The sequence below is a fragment of the Eschscholzia californica genome, unplaced genomic scaffold (assembly GCF_041429995.1).
Source record: "Eschscholzia californica isolate CP2 unplaced genomic scaffold, dmEscCali1.0.p SCAF_3, whole genome shotgun sequence".
NCBI classification, from domain to species: Eukaryota; Viridiplantae; Streptophyta; class Magnoliopsida; order Ranunculales; family Papaveraceae; genus Eschscholzia; species Eschscholzia californica.
Genome location: NW_028238420.1, coordinates 37,134,363 through 37,153,119, shown reverse-complemented (window position 1 = coordinate 37,153,119; position 18,757 = coordinate 37,134,363). Strand labels below are relative to the sequence as shown.

Below are 18,757 nucleotides of genomic sequence, written 5' to 3'. Positions count from 1 at the left end.
AGAATGGTGAATAGTGCCCCTTCATATTTGGAAAGGCATTGTTAATTCCCTTCGTCGACAGTAGCATAGAGGGAGAGATAAGAGAAGAGGAAAAGAAGAAGAAGAAAGAAATTTTATTTTTTGAATTCAAATTTTTGAGTTAACAGTCGGTGACCAACGACTTTTCGCTGAAAAACAATGAAAATGGACATCGCCCTCAAAACCACATTAACAACTATGTGGGTGGAGTTCTAAAAGATGAACTCCAAATGATAGGATATGCCAATTTCAAAGGGACATATCATGGTGCTCTAGCGGCTTTGAGTGAAGTTTCAAAACTATGGGTCTAATCTTTGAAATAAATATACTATCTCGAGGTTAAATCCTCTGGCTATAAACTTGCCAGATACATGACTTTTTTTATGGAGTGTGGGAGAATATCATTTCTCATTTTTTCATTTGCTGTTGTAATTAAATCTTCACAAACAAGAGAGAGAAAAACGAAAAGTAAAAGTCCTTCCTTCGATTGTTCTCACATCTCTCCCTCTCTCTCTCTCTCTCTCTCTCTCTCTCTCTCTTCGACTGTGAGGGTTATAGATTTCTTAGCTGCTTCAGATCTCGCAGCGATCGAAAGCTCAAAGGCAGTTTATCTCGTCTCTTACTGTTGAAGAATCCTGGTTCTGAAATCTCTCTAGGAGGTTATAATCCTCCTTCGTAAATTATATTTCTCGGTTTGAAGCGTCGATCTAGACGCCATGGCTGCCGCAAATGCTCCAATCACCATGAAGGAGGTGTTGACGGTACGATTCGTTTCATTACATTTACTTTTTCTTTTCTTGAGCTGAATTCATGACAAAATCACTGTTTTCGTCCGATTTGTTCCTTTATTTTTCTGATTTGAAAGGCTTAAATTCAATCTCGTATGATTTTTCTGCAGTTTCGTAGTTGGAGTTTAGATAACTAGTTAGTAATTAGATTCTAAGTGAGCCATATAATCATCTAGGTCACTGTTATGCTGCATTTTTCTACAAATTAGTTAATGTTGTAGTTGTTCTTTTGTGAATTGTTGATTCAAATATTGGTCAGAATTCAGATCTGTTCAATGGATCATGATCTCATTTATCAATGCTTGATCGATTGTTGTTATGCTTTCATATAGTGATTAACATATCATCTTAATGTGTTATACTAATGTCATTTCGTTTGATTATCTGATATCAGTTACCTACTATTGGAATTACTCCACAATTCATCACGTTTACACATGTAACGATGGAATCTGATAAGTACATATGTGTGCGGGAAACGTCACCACAGAACAGTGTTGTCATCATTGATATGAACATGCCTAATCAGCCATTAAGGAGGCCTATAACTGCAGATTCGGCGTTGATGAATCCTAATAGTAGAATTCTTGCTTTGAAAGGTAAAAATTTAATGTATAAGTCTTTTGATTCTGCATTTACCACTTTTGACCTCATCCTCCTTGATTTGCCCGTCGCATCTTGCAGGATTTAAAATGAAGTAGTTTCGGACGAGACCTCGTTCTTATTTCCTATTAAATTCCCGGACCCTGCATTTACTAAAATTTAGCTAAATAACTGCTGAACTGCATGATAATCACTTTACAAGTTGATTTTACCACTTACCAATTGCAACTTTTGGCTATTATGTTGTATCCTGGTTTTGTAAAAACTCTTGTTCTCTTTTTTCACTACCCTTGTTAGTCTCCAAACTCCTAAAACAAATATACAAGTCATAGATGGTGCTAGTGGACTGGCATCTGGTTCAAAGTTCATCTTCCGCAAAAAGGAAAAAAAATGAAAATGTCATACGCAATTAATTTTCTTTTCCTAACTAATTTCTGCTCATAATGAAATACTTTGAATGTGTTCCTATGAACAGAAGAAATGTCTTTTGTGTTTACGTGATTCACTAGGAAGGTTTTCAAAATTTCGAGCTTCAGGACTAGAAATTATTTGTTTTATATAACTATATAAGTAGGTTAGGTCCACTTGTCCAACCTATGTTTCTTAATTTGTACAGACAGTTTACATTCGAAAATGGAGTAGTTTCTATTTTATAAAATTGCTAACTTCTCATAGTCTCTACAAAGTACAAAGTTACACCCTTATCAGTTTTTACTTCACGATTTATTTGAAGGACAAAGTACAAAGTTACACCCGTATTTAGGCGTGAGCTTACGAAGGACAGAGGATTTACTACGGTTTAGTTCAAATGGGCTATTTGGTTTCCAAAAGTTAGTTATTTTAGTTCTTTAAGATACTTAACTTCTCGCAAATACCCTGAACCCCGATATCTATGAATAGTATATCCAAATAAACCAGAAGAAGTGGATAATAACACGATTTATTTGATCTCCTGTTCTAATATTTCTGGTTATTTTAGTGAAGATTCAAGTTATTTCATATTTATATGAAATATAGATATCTTAGAATGTTCTGGAGTAGACTTAGTAGAGGCAATCTTCAAGGAAGATTCTAGGGAAGGCAATTAGATTTCCTAAAGATTTTCATAATGGTTGTGAAACACATCAAAGATACAAAAAGTTCCCGAGTTCTGGTTCTAATAAATCACAATCCCTTTTGTTTCATGAACTCCTTATCCTACACACTATGATGATCTTTCATTTTAACTGCATCTATGCAATATGCTTAGACCTCTGTAAGCTCACGGGTCCCCATAAATTTATACTGTTATGGATTTCTCTGCTCTCCTGTCCCCATTCAATAACTTGTTCTCGATGCTAATGGTTGCAACTCTCCTCTCTTGGTTGTTCCTGTATTTATATCCCTTTAGGACCACAGTGCAGTCCGTAAAGTTTGCTACATGACTTTATTCTTTGATTTGAGTTCTAAATGTTTGTTAACTCTTCTTTATGACTAACGAATGTACATTCGTTGTGAAGCTCAACTTCCGGGAACTAGTCAGGACCACTTACAAATATTTAACATTGAAATGAAAGCGAAGATGAAGTCACATCAGATGCCTGAACAGGTAATCAATCATTTTGTCTTGTTATGCTCATATGTCATAGATTTTGCTTGATTTGTGCCTAACATCGATTTTATTTATAGATTGTCTTTTGGAAGTGGATCACTCCCAAAATGTTAGGACTGGTCACACAAACCTCAGTATACCATTGGTCAATTGAAGGTACATATTTCCCTCAAATATGATATTAGGATATTTGATTTTTCTGCATATAATTATTTTTTTCATATTTAGTGTTTACGTAGTAACTAACACTCTAACAGGAATTTGGAAGATTCTCTGTACTTTGATTGCAATTACATGTTTTTGGGTCGATATCATATGCAGGTGACTCCGAGCCTGTGAAGATGTTCGATAGAACCGCTAACTTAGCGAGCAATCAGATAATCAACTACAGATGTGATCCTTCTGAGAAATGGCTGGTTTTGATTGGAATAGCTCCAGGATCACCCGAGGTATTTACTTCTGTCAATTAATGCTTTCAACATTTCCTCCCTCTGACAAGAGGTGCATGACTCTGTTTTCTATGTTCCTTATTTGAAGCTAACTAGCTCCATGTTGCAGCTTTACATCTATGTCACAACCTAAAATTAACAAGTTATCAATAATAGGCATAAGTTATAAAAATGATCGACATTGAAGATTTCTCTTATCGCCTTTTCTAGCAAGTAGTTGATATTACAGTATATTGGATAATAGCTACTAGCTGTTACAATATACAAAGTTTAAGTGATACTGATATGTCTGATAATCTGAGTTACGGGCGGATGTTAAGAGAAATCAGTGAGGCACCTTAGCTTAACCCTCAAGTTGGTGGCGTGGTAGGTGAGGAATGTCTAACTCAGATCCTTTCATTAGTCTCAGTGATGTCTTTGCTAATGAGCTATTCTTACGGGATGGACTCAAATTTTGGAAGGTTGTTTTGGAGGCTGATCTCCCACCAAATTATATGGTCAAGTTGAAAAGTCGGAATTCAAATGGCCTTAGCTCAGCTATTTGGACCCTTCAGGGGCCAATATAGATCTTCTGTGCTACTCGGTTAGGGGACTGAAAGTGGTGAAACACTTGTATTTTTTTTCTGATATTCTCTGTTAAAAGAGGGAAACTCGGTCGCTCCAATATTGAGCATGAGAGGCACTGTTTTCGATGTAATTCATTATCTTTTGTATATTCTCTTTTATCTTTTGAAAAAAATTGTGGTGCCAAAAGATTGACTTGTAAGAGATAGCGTGGTGGTACAAAATTCGGTAGTCAATACTAAAGCAATAACATATAAGGTTTGGTAACTCCGAAACATCGATATTCTACAATGTAATTTTCTTCTAAAAATTGATCATGTTTTTTTTGATAGCCCTCGCCTGTGCATTGCATGCCAAGTTTGATTGTATAATTTCTTGAGTTAGAATTTGTTACATTACTTTATATTCTGTTGGTCATATTAATTGCTACTAATCCCTTTCTGAGGTTTTCCAACTTGTTTCAATTTATATTATGTTAATGTGGAAATTTGAGCCTTAAACTCCCCATCTTCCAATTTTGTTGGCAGAGACCTCAACTGGTCAAAGGGAACATGCAGCTTTTTTCTGTGGATCAGCAACGTAGCCAAGCACTTGAGGCACATGCAGCATCTTTTGCTTCGTTCAAAGTATGCCACGTTCTTTAGTCCTTGAGACTCTAACCCTACGAATGGGCCTTTCAACTATTTGATTCAATTTTCTCTTTAAAAATAATGGATTTGAGTCATTGAGTGTATGAAAATTCTAAGACTAGGAGCTCTGTTGCATTGATCCAAACGTGTTAACTACAAAAATTTTATCTTTTAAGTGGATCAAAACATTAGAAATCATCAGTTACTCACTTTTGTTGTTTATCTCACCAAGGCTGATCAAAATATCATTATTGTGTTGTAGAAAACTTATGGTTGTTCTCAATAGTCAATAGGTGTTTCTCCTTAACACAAAACGAAATCCGTATACAAGTGAAGTGACGGTATCACCACTAATGGCCGACTTAGGAATTATATAGTGTATCAGTGTTTTGGATATGATATCTGGATATCTGTTTTTGTTCATCTACATTTGACATAAATTTGTATGGGGCAATCAGCTTGACTTGAGTAAGTTTATTTGTATTTGATTGGCTATTTTCCAGAACAGAGAAAGTTTTAGAACTTTATACGAGATATATTAGTGACATGAACAACTGAATATCATCTTGTTACTTAACTTACATCTTGTGTAAAATATAAGGTTAAAGCAATTAAAGGTATGGCGATTCTTAGTACAACAAGCATAATTAGTATAGCTTATATCGCTTTGTTCTTACAAATTAACAGGTGTCGTCTTAGATAATGATTGGATTTGCATGTCGTACACAGGTTCCTGGGAATGAAAATCCTTCAATTCTTATCTCTTTTGCCTCAAAGACTATGAATGCTGGACAAATTACATCAAAGTTGCATGTGATCGAACTCGGCGCTCAACCAGGTAGGCTTATTGTTGCAGTTTTTTGTTCTATTATTCAAAAAATGTTCCTTTACATTCTAATCCGAACTTATACACATACTCTTCTTCATATACGGTTTGTCTTTTATCTTTATCATTTATCTTTTCCATGTAGTGATTGATCACAATGTTTCTACTTTCTGCTTTAACAATCACTATCACATCATAATATTCTCATTTCATATCTGAGAAAATCACTTGCAATGGACAAAGACATACCTTTCTTACGTATTCTTGTTAGTTTGAACTTCGGTCTGTTATTCACCATTAATCTTGTGAAACTTAACAGGGAAGCCGGCTTTTACAAAGAAACAAGCAGATCTTTTCTTCCCTCCAGATTTTGCCGACGACTTCCCTGTAGCAATGCAGGTACATAAACTTTAACACTTATTTGATTAAGTCCTATATATTCAATACCAACAACGTGATGCCAACTTCGACTGTTTACAGATATCACACAAGTACAGCTTGATATATGTGATTACAAAGCTCGGACTTCTCTTTGTGTATGATCTTGAGACAGCAACAGCTGTTTATAGGAACCGAATTAGTCCAGATCCTATCTTTTTGACAACAGAAGCTTCCTCGGTCGGAGGGTTCTATGCTGTCAATCGGCGAGGGCAAGTTTTACTTGCGACTGTCAATGAGGCAACAATAATCCCATTTGTTAGCGGCCAAGTATGTTGTTGATCTACTTTGCTTTTCTTCACTATTATGATATATGATAATCAAAGTTTGCCTAATTTTATTATGTAATTGTTGTAGTTGAACAATCTGGAGCTTGCTGTTAATCTTGCCAAAAGAGGAAATCTTCCTGGGGCAGAAAACTTGGTAAATCTGTCTTTTGTTTTGTTCTTGTTGTGGTGCCGAGTCTTGTGTAGCCTTTAAAACTGAAATTAACCAAGGAACATTGTCGGTAGTTGAGTTATCAGTCATACTGAGATCATTATTCTCAGTTCTTACTAGAGTGAAGCAATACATTTATAGCTGAACATTGCAAGCTAATTTGTTTGGATGCATTTGAAAATACTTCTTTAAGGAGCTGGGGGCATAGGTCAGCTCTCCACGTTCACTAAAATAACTAACCCCATAAGTTCTAGATTTATTAATATTGGAGAAAGGATCTCAGAGCAACTCTATGTGTTGTGTTTGATGACTGTGCGCAGTTATGTACAGTCTATCTGCTGAGAGCGTCACCTTTTTCTGTGTCACTTTTTTCTTCAGAATTACATGTTCAGCTATGTATCTTTGGCTTCTTTATCAGGTTGTTCAGCGTTTCCAAGAACTATTCGCACAGACAAAATACAAGGAGGCTGCGGAACTTGCTGCGGAATCCCCACAAGGAATCCTAAGGACTCCAGATACAGTTGCCAAATTTCAGGTACTTGAGTTCTTTTGAGGTGTTTCTTAAAGCTCCATTCTGATACAAATTGGAGTTGTCATAAGGAGTGGTTATTCGATCTCCTTTAGTAGAAGTTCGAATCTGTGACCTTTTCAAGCTCTAAACGGGGTTTTAAGCTTGTTCATCTGCCCTGCCACAAATGATGCATGATATTATTATTGGGTTGTATTTTGTAGAGTGTTCCAGTTCAATCTGGACAGACGCCACCATTGCTGCAGTACTTTGGGACACTGCTTACTAGAGGAAAGCTCAATGCATTTGAATCATTGGAGCTATCACGACTTGTTGTGAATCAGAACAAGAAGAATCTTTTGGAAAATTGGTTGGCTGAGGATAAACTTGAATGTAGCGAGGAACTTGGAGACCTTGTGAAGGTATATGGCCAACTCAAAATTGAGCTTGTCCCATTTTTGTTTGTTCCAAACTTGCTTCCGTTGTGTTTTCCATTTCGAGTTTATGTTAATAGCCCAAGAAACATCAAACTGAAGGGCAATCCTTTTTTCTAATGGTGGTTTTGCTTATATCTTTCTCATACGTTGATTCTTATTTCTGTATAGACTGTAGATAATGACCTAGCGCTTAAAATATATATCAAGGCCAGAGCTACTCCAAAGGTTGTTGCAGCTTTTGCTGAGCGAAGGGAATTTGATAAAATTCTCATCTACTCAAAACAGGTAATTCATTGTGCTTTTATACCGATGTACTGGCATTCTGCAATGTCTTACCAGTACAGGTAATTTCTTCTAAGATCTACAAATTTTTTTATGAAACCATCACATTATGCGGAGGGTAGATAATGACCTAGCGCTTAAAACATATATCAATGTATTATTTTCTTTGCTTGGTGGGTTTCACCATATACTTGATTTTCATAATGCAGGTTGGATACACGCCCGATTATCTGTTCCTTCTCCAAACAATATTACGATCCGATCCCCAGGTATTTTGCATTTAAAGTTCATGCACATCACGTTGGTACAGTACATCTCGAATTTAGACCACTTGGATATAATATAGAAGAGCACTCTATCTGCTCTATACTGAGAATTGACAACCGAATTCTGCTTTCGGACATAGGATTAATAAATACCTTCCGGAATTCGGTTGTATGACACATCATGTGGATAGAGCCTTTTCCTTGTACAGTTGTATAGAATTCTTTCTGAACTTCAACTGGACTCCTCGTCTGATGGACACAATGACTCCCCGTGTTTCTGGATGACAGGGAGCTGTCAATTTCGCTCTGATGATGTCACAAATGGAGGGGGGATGCCCGGTTGATTATAACACAATCACAGATCTTTTCCTTCAGGTTTGTATTTCCTCTTCTGTTTTCTTATTGCGTATTCTCTAATTGATAGAATTTCCACATGAAATGTGGGCAATTTTGGATTAGAAATTAACCACTTCATCCTTCTCTATTTCTGGTTTACAATTCAGAGGAACTTGATCCGTGAGGCGACAGCTTTTCTGTTGGATGTTTTGAAGCCAAATTTACCAGAACATGCTTTCCTGCAAACGAAGGTTATAAGCTTCCATAACGTTGTTAACTTATCATCTTAACATTGTTTTTGCATGTAACATATTTACTAACATAATGTTGTTCTTTCATCAGGTTTTGGAAATCAATCTAGTGACTTTTCCAAATGTAGCAGATGCCATCTTGGCTAATGGAATGTTCAGTCACTATGACCGTCCTCGCATTGCACAACTTTGTGAAAAAGCTGGGTTATATGTGCGCGCTCTTCAGGTATAGCTTCCTCTGCCTACTACCGTAACAAAAGTTATATACAGATCGATATCTTTTCTTGATTAAATGTGTATTTTGCAGCATTACTCAGAGTTGCCAGATATCAAACGTGTCATCGTTAATACACATGCCATTGAGCCACAGGTTTGCGTTTTCCAATGCTTACATTCTTCAAATTGAAGAAATAGTGTAAAATTGACACAGAACATTTGTCTTTTTCCAGTCACTTGTGGAGTTCTTTGGTACCCTTTCGAAAGAGTGGGCTCTGGAGTGCATGAAGGATCTTTTACTTGTTAATCTGAGGGGAAATCTTCAGATAATTGTGCAGGTATGTTTCCCGGTATGGCTCTGCTGTTTGTTGATCTCATTCCTATATTTTGACTGATTGCTTGCTGACTCTGCACAGACTGCCAAAGAATATTCAGAGCAGTTGGGTGTTGATGCATGTATAAAACTCTTTGAACAATTTAAGTCCTATGAAGGTTTATACTTCTTCCTGGGTTCCTACCTGAGCTCCAGGTAATGAAATGCTTCTCTTGAGCTCAGATTGCTGCTTTTGATTACTTCACTGATACTGATTCGTATAGCTCTCTGATTTTTGAAACAGTGAAGATCCCGAGATTCACTTTAAGTACATTGAAGCAGCTGCTAAAACTGGACAAATCAAGGAAGTTGAACGTGTGACAAGAGAGTCAACATTCTACGATGCTGAGAAGACAAAAAACTTCTTGATGGAAGCCAAACTTCCAGATGCACGGCCCTTGATTAACGTCTGTGATCGTTTTGGTTTTGTTCCCGACCTCACTCACTACCTCTACACGAACAACATGCTTCGATATATCGAGGGCTATGTCCAAAAGGTAAGTGGTAGGAGTTTGTGTCCCAAAGTGAGAAATTTTATTAGGAGAGCTTTATAATTTACATCTCCGTGTTACAGGTCAATCCGTCGAATGCTCCTCTTGTCGTAGGGCAACTGTTGGATGACGAATGCCCGGAAGATTTCATTAAAGGGCTTATCCTCTCTGTTCGCTCTCTCCTCCCAGTTGAGCCCCTTGTGGAGGAATGTGAAAAGAGGTATGTTTCCCGTTCCCTCCGTTCACCCTATCTTTCTGTTTCTAGACATACTTGTACTCATGGTTCTGATGGTTGCAGGAATCGTCTTCGTTTACTAACACAATTTTTGGAGCATCTTGTGAGCGAGGGTAGCCAAGATGTACATGTGCATAATGCTTTGGGTAAAATCATCATTGACAGCAACAACAATCCTGAACATTTTCTAACCACCAATCCATACTACGATTCCCGTGTTGTTGGTAAGTATTGTGAAAAGAGGGATCCTACTCTGGCGGTTGTCGCGTACCGAAGGGGACAATGTGACGATGAACTTATCAATGTCACAAATAAGAACTCCTTGTTTAAACTGCAGGCCAGGTTTGTTTTTGGTTGTCCATAGATCATGTTGTTGTGCATGTGTGCATGTGGATGTACGTTTGACGATTAATATTATATAAGTTTTCTATTTCCATTTCAGATATGTGGTGGAAAGAATGGATTCGGACCTCTGGGACAAGGTTCTTAGCCCTGATAACGAGTACAGGAGACAGATTATTGATCAAGTTGTATCTACTGCTTTGCCCGAAAGCAAGAGCCCAGAGCAAGTTTCTTCAGCTGTCAAAGCTTTCATGACTGCTGATCTTCCACACGAACTAATTGAGCTTCTTGAAAAGATTGTTCTTCAAAACTCAGCCTTTAGTGGAAACTTTAATCTGCAAAATCTTTTGATACTAACAGCCATCAAGGCAGATGCTTCCAGAGTTATGGATTACATCAATAGATTGGACAATTTCGATGGACCTGCTGTTGGAGAGGTGGCAGTAGAAGCGCAATTGTTTGAAGAAGCATTTGCTATCTTTAAAAAGTTCAACCTTAATGTCCAGGCTGTGAATGTTCTGTTGGATAATATCCAAAGCATTGATAGAGCAGTGGAGTTTGCTTTCCGTGTGGAAGAAGATGTTGTTTGGAGTCAGGTAGCGAAGGCCCAACTCAGGGAGGGATTAGTCAGTGAAGCAATTGAATCGTTCATCCGTGCAGATGATGCCACTCAATTCTTAGACGTAATTCGGGCTTCCGAGGATGCAAATGTATATCATGATCTGGTTAGATACCTATTGATGGTCAGGCAGAAGTCTAAGGAGCCCAAGGTGGACAGTGAGCTTATTTATGCATATGCCAAGATTGATAGGTTGGGTGACATTGAGGAATTTATTCTAATGCCAAATGTTGCTAATCTCCAAAATGTTGGTGATCGTTTGTATGATGAAGCTCTCTATGAGGCTGCAAAGATCATATTTGCTTTTATTTCTAACTGGGGGAAACTGGCAACCACTCTTGTGAGGCTAAAACAGTTCCAAGGTGCAGTTGACGCAGCTCGAAAGGCCAATAGTGCCAAAGTGTGGAAGGAAATCTGCTTTGCCTGTGTTGATGCCGAGGAGTTCCGATTGGCACAGATATGTGGGCTCAACATCATTATACAGGTAAATTCTTCAATATTTCTCTTTCATTTATAGCATTATCGCCGTCTCAAGTTCCATTGTTAATTCTCTAATCTACGGTTTGGTCCAGGTAAGATGAATACAAGTTATTACCTTCCGTACATTATTTCTTACATTTTGAGAAACTTGAAGAAACTTTCATTTGTTGGTCTGATATTCTAGGTTGATGATTTGGAGGAGGTTAGTCAATATTATCAGAACAGGGGATGCTTCAACGAGTTAATATCTCTAATGGAGAGTGGACTAGGGTTAGAACGTGCTCATATGGGCATCTTTACCGAGTTAGGAGTACTATATGCTAGATATCGTCCCGAGAAGCTAATGGAACATATCAAACTTTTCTCCACCCGTCTCAATATTCCCAAGCTTATCAGAGCTTGCGATGAACAACAACACTGGAAGGAGCTCACCTATTTGTATATCCAGTATGATGAGTTTGATAATGCAGCGACCACGATCATGAACCATTCTCCGGAAGCGTGGGATCACATGCAATTCAAAGACGTGGCAGTTAAAGTTGCAAATGTAGAACTGTACTACAAGGCCGTCCACTTCTACTTGCAAGAACACCCTGATCTAATCAACGATATGCTTAATGTTCTCGCACTTCGTGTCGACCACACTCGTGTTGTGGACATAATGCGCAAGGTTTGTTTTTATTGGATGCCATCTTTTGTTAGTCTCAGATAGATTCTTTTCCGAAACAAGAGAAAGAACTGTTATATTAATTTTTGAATATGTACAAGTATAAAATGAGAAATATTCAAAACAAAAATTAAAACTTGCAAAGTTGCCAAATTGCGTCTCCGTTTAACGTGGCATCCCTGAACGACACTGATTTTTCTCCAAGTGATTTTCCCATTGTATTTCTTTGTAATATACTTCTTCTGTTGCAGGCGGGTCAACTTCCTCTTGTGAAGCCGTACATGGTTGCAGTTCAGAGTAACAATGTCTCTGCTGTGAATGAGGCTTTGAATGAAATCTATGTTGAGGAGGAAGACTATGAAAGATTACGTGAATCAATTGACATGCACGATAACTTTGACCAGATAGGCCTTGCCCAGAAGGTAAAGATAAGTTGTTGACTCATTTCTCTCTCCTAGAGGAGTTTGTTTTGCTAAGCATTAACAATGTGTGTTTTATCAGGTTGAGAAACACGAGCTTCTTGAAATGAGGAGAGTTGCTGCATATATTTATAAGAAAGCTGGTCGATGGAAGCAGTCCATTGCTTTGTCAAAGAAAGACAATCATTACAAAGATGCCATGGAGACTTGCTCTCAGTCTGGTGATCGTGAACTTTGCGAGGAGTTGCTTGTTTATTTTATTGAGCAGGTACAACTTCCATTCTTTTACTGGTCATCCACTTGATGCTGATTCTTATCTTACAAATTATACTGATGACTTATTTGATGTCCATTCAGGGTAAAAAGGAGTGTTTTGCTTCATGCCTCTTTGTTTGTTATGATTTGATCCGGCCAGATGTTGCCCTGGAGCTTGCGTGGATTAACAATATGATTGACTTTGCCTTCCCGTACCTACTACAGGTGATTTATCATTTCGTCATCTTTTAGTTTATTATCGGCTGCTTAGCTTCTTCCCAATATCTCTCTCACCTACTAGACCTAGATCTTAAATAGGCAAGAACAAAATTTTCGCACTAAATATTCCCAATCCTAGTTACTTCTATATGATTCTTTTTGGTATCAGCTAATAGATATTAATATTATACTGATTGTGTGCAAATAATAGCTAAAATGGAAATATAAGTTAATTAAAGAAACATAGTTTGATGATGGGGGTTGTAACACAATAGTTCCTTATCCTCGGATCAGGACTCTCTTTTGATTGGTTACATCTAGAACTAGATAAAAATGTAAAATCCTTATTCTTAATCCGAACTTCTTTCACCTGTATTTTTACAGTTTATCCGCGAGTACAGTGGCAAAGTTGATGACCTTATAAAGGACAAAATTGCTGCTCAAAGTGAGGTCAAAGTTAAGGAGCAGGAGGAGAAAGACATGGTCGCCCAGCAGGTAAATAGCTTCTATACTTCCCTTTTCTCCTTGACGAATGTGTGTTTCTTCTTCCTCCATGAAATTTCTAGCGTCAGGGTTGTATCCAGACGAGTTATGTCAAATCTGAGACCTAATATTGGCATCTGTGTTAATTTTATACAGAACATGTACGCCCAATTGTTACCACTCGCATTGCCTGCACCACCAGGTATGGGAGGAGCCGGTATGGGCGGAATGGGAGGATATGGTCCACCACCAATGGGAGGAATGGGTATGCCTCCAATGCCAGCATTTGGCATGCCTCCTATGGGTTCTTATTAATTTCAAGGTAAAAGAGATCATATTAGATACTCGAAATAGTCATATCAACAACATGAAGGGGAGAATTTTTCGTGGATGTGTAGAGCCTAGTTCCAAATAAAATCTATATTCTTCTTTAAATGTCTTTCTGGTGGTAGCAGCCAGGTCATCTGAGTAGACACGGCTTTTGTTTCTTTAATTGTCTGTATTTTGGTTGTTTTCCTTTCCCCCCCATTTTGTGAATCTCTTCTGGTTTTTTCTTTTCTTACATGTTACTATGAAACCCTAGATTAAATATTAAGAATGTTTTCCATCCTCAATTTTCTTTCTATTTTTGCCTACATACTTTCATATACGTCTCTCTCCAAACATACATTAACATACATTCTAGTGGATGTTTCTGTCTCTTGGATTCATCGGAGTGTGTGCTTCTCTCTCTAACCATACCTTCTATGTATGTTGTGTTTCTTGATCTTCCGCCTTGTCAATATCAACGATAGATGTCAAACACATGGTTGTTCAAGTGGTTGAAAGTGTTGACATACACTCCAAAAATTCGGAGGTTCCAAGTTCGATTCCTATAGAAAGTGAAATCCATGGTTATTGAGCTTGAATTATTAAAGTGTAAATAAGTTTGTCGGACTGTAAACCTTTTCATTATGTTGTTCGGTTTTGGACCTCTTTCATTTGTAGTTTAACTTGATGTATCATGTAACGACTAACGTATAACGTGGTCCATTTTCTAAAAAAAATATCAAAAATAACCAACTTCGATAAGTCATTTCATTCATATTTAACCTTCTTTAAAAACAAAAACTCAAAAAAAAAAGTATCTTAACATAGAAAGGATAACACAATCTAATACGATTTGGTTAATGATGAGTGCTCTAACCACCAAATTATTTTGATGGCTTTCAAAAAACTTGGTTATCTTTTTAAAGTATTCTTCAAAATACTCCGCCTTTTTAACGGTACCAGGATCAACTAAACAAGAAAAGGACTTCCAAAAAAAACTAACAAGAAAAAGAAAACTTCATTTAATAATTGCATCTAAAGAAAACAATAAACTAGAAATAGATTATTTAACGAACTTGCATAATCTTTGTCTGAGGTTAGAAATCTTGTAAAATAAATGCTCTTTAATTTACAAGAAAGTGAATACTATAAGATAAATAGAAAATAAACTAAACATCCAAAACAACTAAGAAGGATGGAGGAAAGAGAGAATGATGAAAGAAAGAGAGAAAGAGAGGAAGGAAAAAAGAAGGGAACGTTAGGAAGCTATAGAACTCCTTATGAGACTAGTTCCATATTGGAAGAAGTGATCTCTTCACCAACGATATTATTTCTAGGTTTTTTCCATTAATTGTCAATCTTCATAATAGTTAAAACAACACAAATCTCAACAAAAACATATTACAAGAATTCCAATATAATTGATGTACTTTAGTTTTGTAACATATATATAAATAATAAGATGCTTCAGTTATATGAGTTTGATCCCACATTATCCCACATTATCCCACATTATGTAACTCTCTGGATTCTTACAAACATTGGTCATCTCACACGTTTCTGCACTGTCTTTACAGATGTAAAGTTAACCCTCTCGTTTCACAACAAACTACATATAGTGTATCTTTATTCTCTAAAATCCGAATTGATCACGTCGTGAGTTGATGAAGCGCATCGAAACTGGAGCATAATCGGCATAAATTATGTTAACATGAGGGTATAGCTCTCGGAGTTGTTGGAGATTGGATTAGATGAGATCGTTTTGAAGGTGTGCCACTTGGTTCAATGAGGATAGTTAAACTAATCGAAATTAATCCAGCTACCATTACTTCCATTTCTCCTAGGTTCTTGAACGCTGCAAGTAATTATGCTGACCATACTAGGCACCATGTCTAAAGTTTGCTATTGTCTTTATCTAGAGTATAATCATAATTACTCATTCCTCCAATGTGAAATGGCGTATTTCTGAAAAATTGTTGACAATCTTTGGTGTTAAAACACAGAGATGGGAGTAGGGTTAACGTCACAAGGAAGGGAGTGGACATTGCCATAAGTTCTTGATTTGTAAGATATAATTACCCGTATCAGATAAATCATCTCTGAAATTCGATATTGAAGTCACACAATTAGAAGAACTCTTTCTTTCATTAGTATTTGCAGTAGTACTAATTACCAATATTACTATAGACCAAGAAGGAAGATTGAGTATATAGAAAATTCGGATTGCCATAGCAATTTTATCTTTAATTCCTTGACCAAAACCACAATTAAGTTTGCTCTACCATCTCAAATCTATATGTTTAGCTAGTGAAATGACTAAGTAGCTAGTTATGAATTTAACTTTGGCTCAATTTATTTATTTTTGTTAAGGACTTTGGATCAATTTATAGGAAAAGAAATTTTGGGTTTCATAATAGATTCATTTGTTTCCACTCAACAAGTGTGACTAATATACTTGAACAAGTTGTGTTTGTTATCCATCATAACTTACTACGACAACTTGTGGATAACCAAAAAAGGATATTCTACAAGCCACGCAAAAAAAACAATCTAAAAAGGATATTTCGATCAGTTTTTGACAAAAGAATTTTTTTTTTTTGAGCAAAACCTTAGTATAAAAGATAACGTTACATAGTTTAGTACAGTACGTTACGAACGAAATGCTAAAAAACATCCAAAAAAGGTACTAACATGTAACAGAGTTAACTGTTGAAGGACCATTTCGTCAAATATAACTAATGGAGGTGTAAAACAGAAGCTGCCAAGTTGTGCGCCTCCTGATTGGAACTTCTCGGGCAATAACAAATGCCGTTTGAGGACCCTAACATGCGAGCACAGAGGCCGTTGATTTCAATGATGACCCTCCACGGAACCTCTTGATCAACGGTTGTGGTCAAGTCTATAACAACCCTAGCATCCCCCTCAAAATATAAGAGCTCAATCCCAACTTGTCCGCCAAATCCAACCCTAGAGTAAACCCTAATATCTCACTGTAAATGGTTGATCGAGGTTGAATCCGTTAAATTTTTGTACCTATGGTGTGGCCCTTTGAGTCCCTTGCGATAACTGCACATGAGGCCTCCTTCTCTTTAAAGGATCCATCAAAGTTTATTTAGATGGAACCACTAGGTGGAGGGGACCATTGTTCTCCCTAAAAAACATGATTTGAATTAGAAGATTCATTTAGGGTTTGGATATACATGATCGATTGCTTCGTTCTCCACCAGCGTCGCCTAAGATCTGGACTTTTATGCTGAAAATGAAGATCGTTTCTTTGCTTCAACCACTCCCACATGAGAGAAGTGAAGTTGTACCAAAGATAATCGTTTTTCTCTTGTTGTAACAGTGTTTGTTTAAGGTAACTAACTGGATCCGTGTTTATCATTTGTAGGTCAATAAGCCCTGTAAGTCGCACCAGCTCTTGGAGTCTAGGGCAAGAAGAGAACAAATGGGTTGTCTCTGTTTCTTGTGTTCCACACACCTTGCAAGTTTGATCTATGCTTTGTACCCTGATTCGGATACTGCTAAGTGTTGGTAAACCTCTGTGGATCAATTTTCATATGAAATTTTTGAATTTGAGGATCATGTCTATTTTTTCCCAAAATAATTTCTAAGGAAACTCGTGAGCCTCTACTGATATGGATGGTCTAATTTTAATAATAGAATAATATGATTTCGTAGAAAACTTACCTGTAGGAGTAGGTTTCCAAATTACCTTATCATGCTGAAAATGTTGTGGTAGATTAATCTCAGTGATTGCTTGTGTTGTTACTTCATCAAAATATGTGTACATCATAGTACTGTTCCAGCTATTTGATTCTTGTATTGTTAAATCAGACACCCGACGTATATGCCATGGTAGCTCATTAAGAATAGTAGAAAGATGGTTTTGTGTATGTGGGATCCAAGGATCAGTTAATTTTTATGGAAGTGCCATCTCCTACTATCCAAAAGATTTTTGCCTCATAATATTTTTAGTATTGTTCAAGGCATGCCAAAATATAGAAGAGTTGTTGTGCATCTCTGTTGTCCAGTAGTCATCATGTTTGATATATTTTCCCTTAAGTAGTCTGACCCAAATAGCTTGAGATTGTGTTATGAATCTCCTAGACATTTTGGCTATTAGGGACTCATTAACTTCTTTGATGGATCAAATACCTAGACCTCCATACTCTTTGGGACTGGTGATTATCTCCCATCTGATAAAATGTAATTTATGATCTTCCTGGGAATGGCCCCACCAAAAATTTCATTTTATTCTCTCTAGTTGGTTCATGATATGAATAGGTAAAGTCTGGTAGCTAAAAGGATACGTACAAAAAGATGTCAAAACTGATTTAATGAGAACAGTACGTCCTGCCTGAGATATTAATTTGTTTTTCCAACCCGAAAGAGTGTAATTAAATTTAGGGTTAATTCCGTTTTGGCCCCCGATTTGTGACCAACTGGCCGTTTTAGCCCCCATAAGTGTCCGGCAGTTCGTTTTGGCCCCAAGGACCAAATTTTTGACGAAATTATCCTCGGGGGCCAAAATAGAATTATTTCTGAAAAAGGGTAAAAGTAAAAAAAAAGCCACATCACCCCTTTCTTTATCATCCACTTCACCTTATCTCTCCTCCATCACACCACCTCATCTCCACCTCACCCTTCTTCTCCGACGAAAAGTTGCCGGCCGGAATAAAAAATTCCGGCCGGCCACCTTTACTAAAAAAAAAAATTCTTCCTTTCTCTCTCCTCTTCTTCTTCTTCCTTTCTCTCTCTTCTTCTTCCTTTCTCTCACAAATCGGGGGCCAAAACGGAATTAACCCTTTAATTTATCAACTAACCAAGTGTGATTTTGGATCCTGTTACCTTGCTTGAGTATAAGTGCTCCCAGGTATTTTTGTCGGATCATTCATCAAAGGAGCATGTAAACGATTGCTAAAGGTGGCTTTGGTGGTTTCTGGTACACCCTTGCTGAAGTATAGAGATGATTTGGAGTAATTGACCACCTGTCCAAGGAAGCATGAGTGTTCTTCCATGATCTGTACTATAGACTATAGTATCTAGATTTTCTTCTGTTGCCTTTCCAAATAAGATCAGGTTGTCAGCAAACAATAAATGTGAGATGCTGGGGCAGGCCTGATTTATTTTGTATCCTGTAAACCTTTGTTGATTTTCATAATGAGAAATCAAGAGTGAGAGTGATTGCGAGATTAGGGTAAAAAGATATGGCGATGGGGGAC

General features: G+C 37.1%; 1 protein-coding gene across 1 annotated transcript; it reads left to right on the top strand.

Moving 5' to 3' along the window:
- Positions 1-200: 200 nt before the first annotated feature.
- Positions 201-13,837, top strand: LOC147549972 (clathrin heavy chain 1). The gene is made up of 30 exons (XM_086667072.1): positions 201-779; positions 1,201-1,405; positions 2,909-2,997; positions 3,078-3,156; positions 3,322-3,449; positions 4,541-4,639; positions 5,372-5,480; positions 5,788-5,867; positions 5,949-6,176; positions 6,264-6,329; positions 6,763-6,879; positions 7,077-7,274; positions 7,458-7,574; positions 7,781-7,840; positions 8,126-8,212; positions 8,341-8,424; positions 8,516-8,650; positions 8,732-8,794; positions 8,874-8,978; positions 9,057-9,169; positions 9,258-9,510; positions 9,588-9,724; positions 9,803-10,081; positions 10,182-11,184; positions 11,365-11,850; positions 12,099-12,269; positions 12,349-12,534; positions 12,624-12,746; positions 13,125-13,235; positions 13,380-13,837. Exons 1-30 carry the CDS (start codon positions 735-737, stop codon positions 13,536-13,538), a joined length of 5,115 nt encoding a protein of 1,704 aa, XP_086523198.1. The 5' UTR covers positions 201-734; the 3' UTR covers positions 13,539-13,837.
- The last annotated feature ends 4,920 nt before the right edge of the window (positions 13,838-18,757 follow it).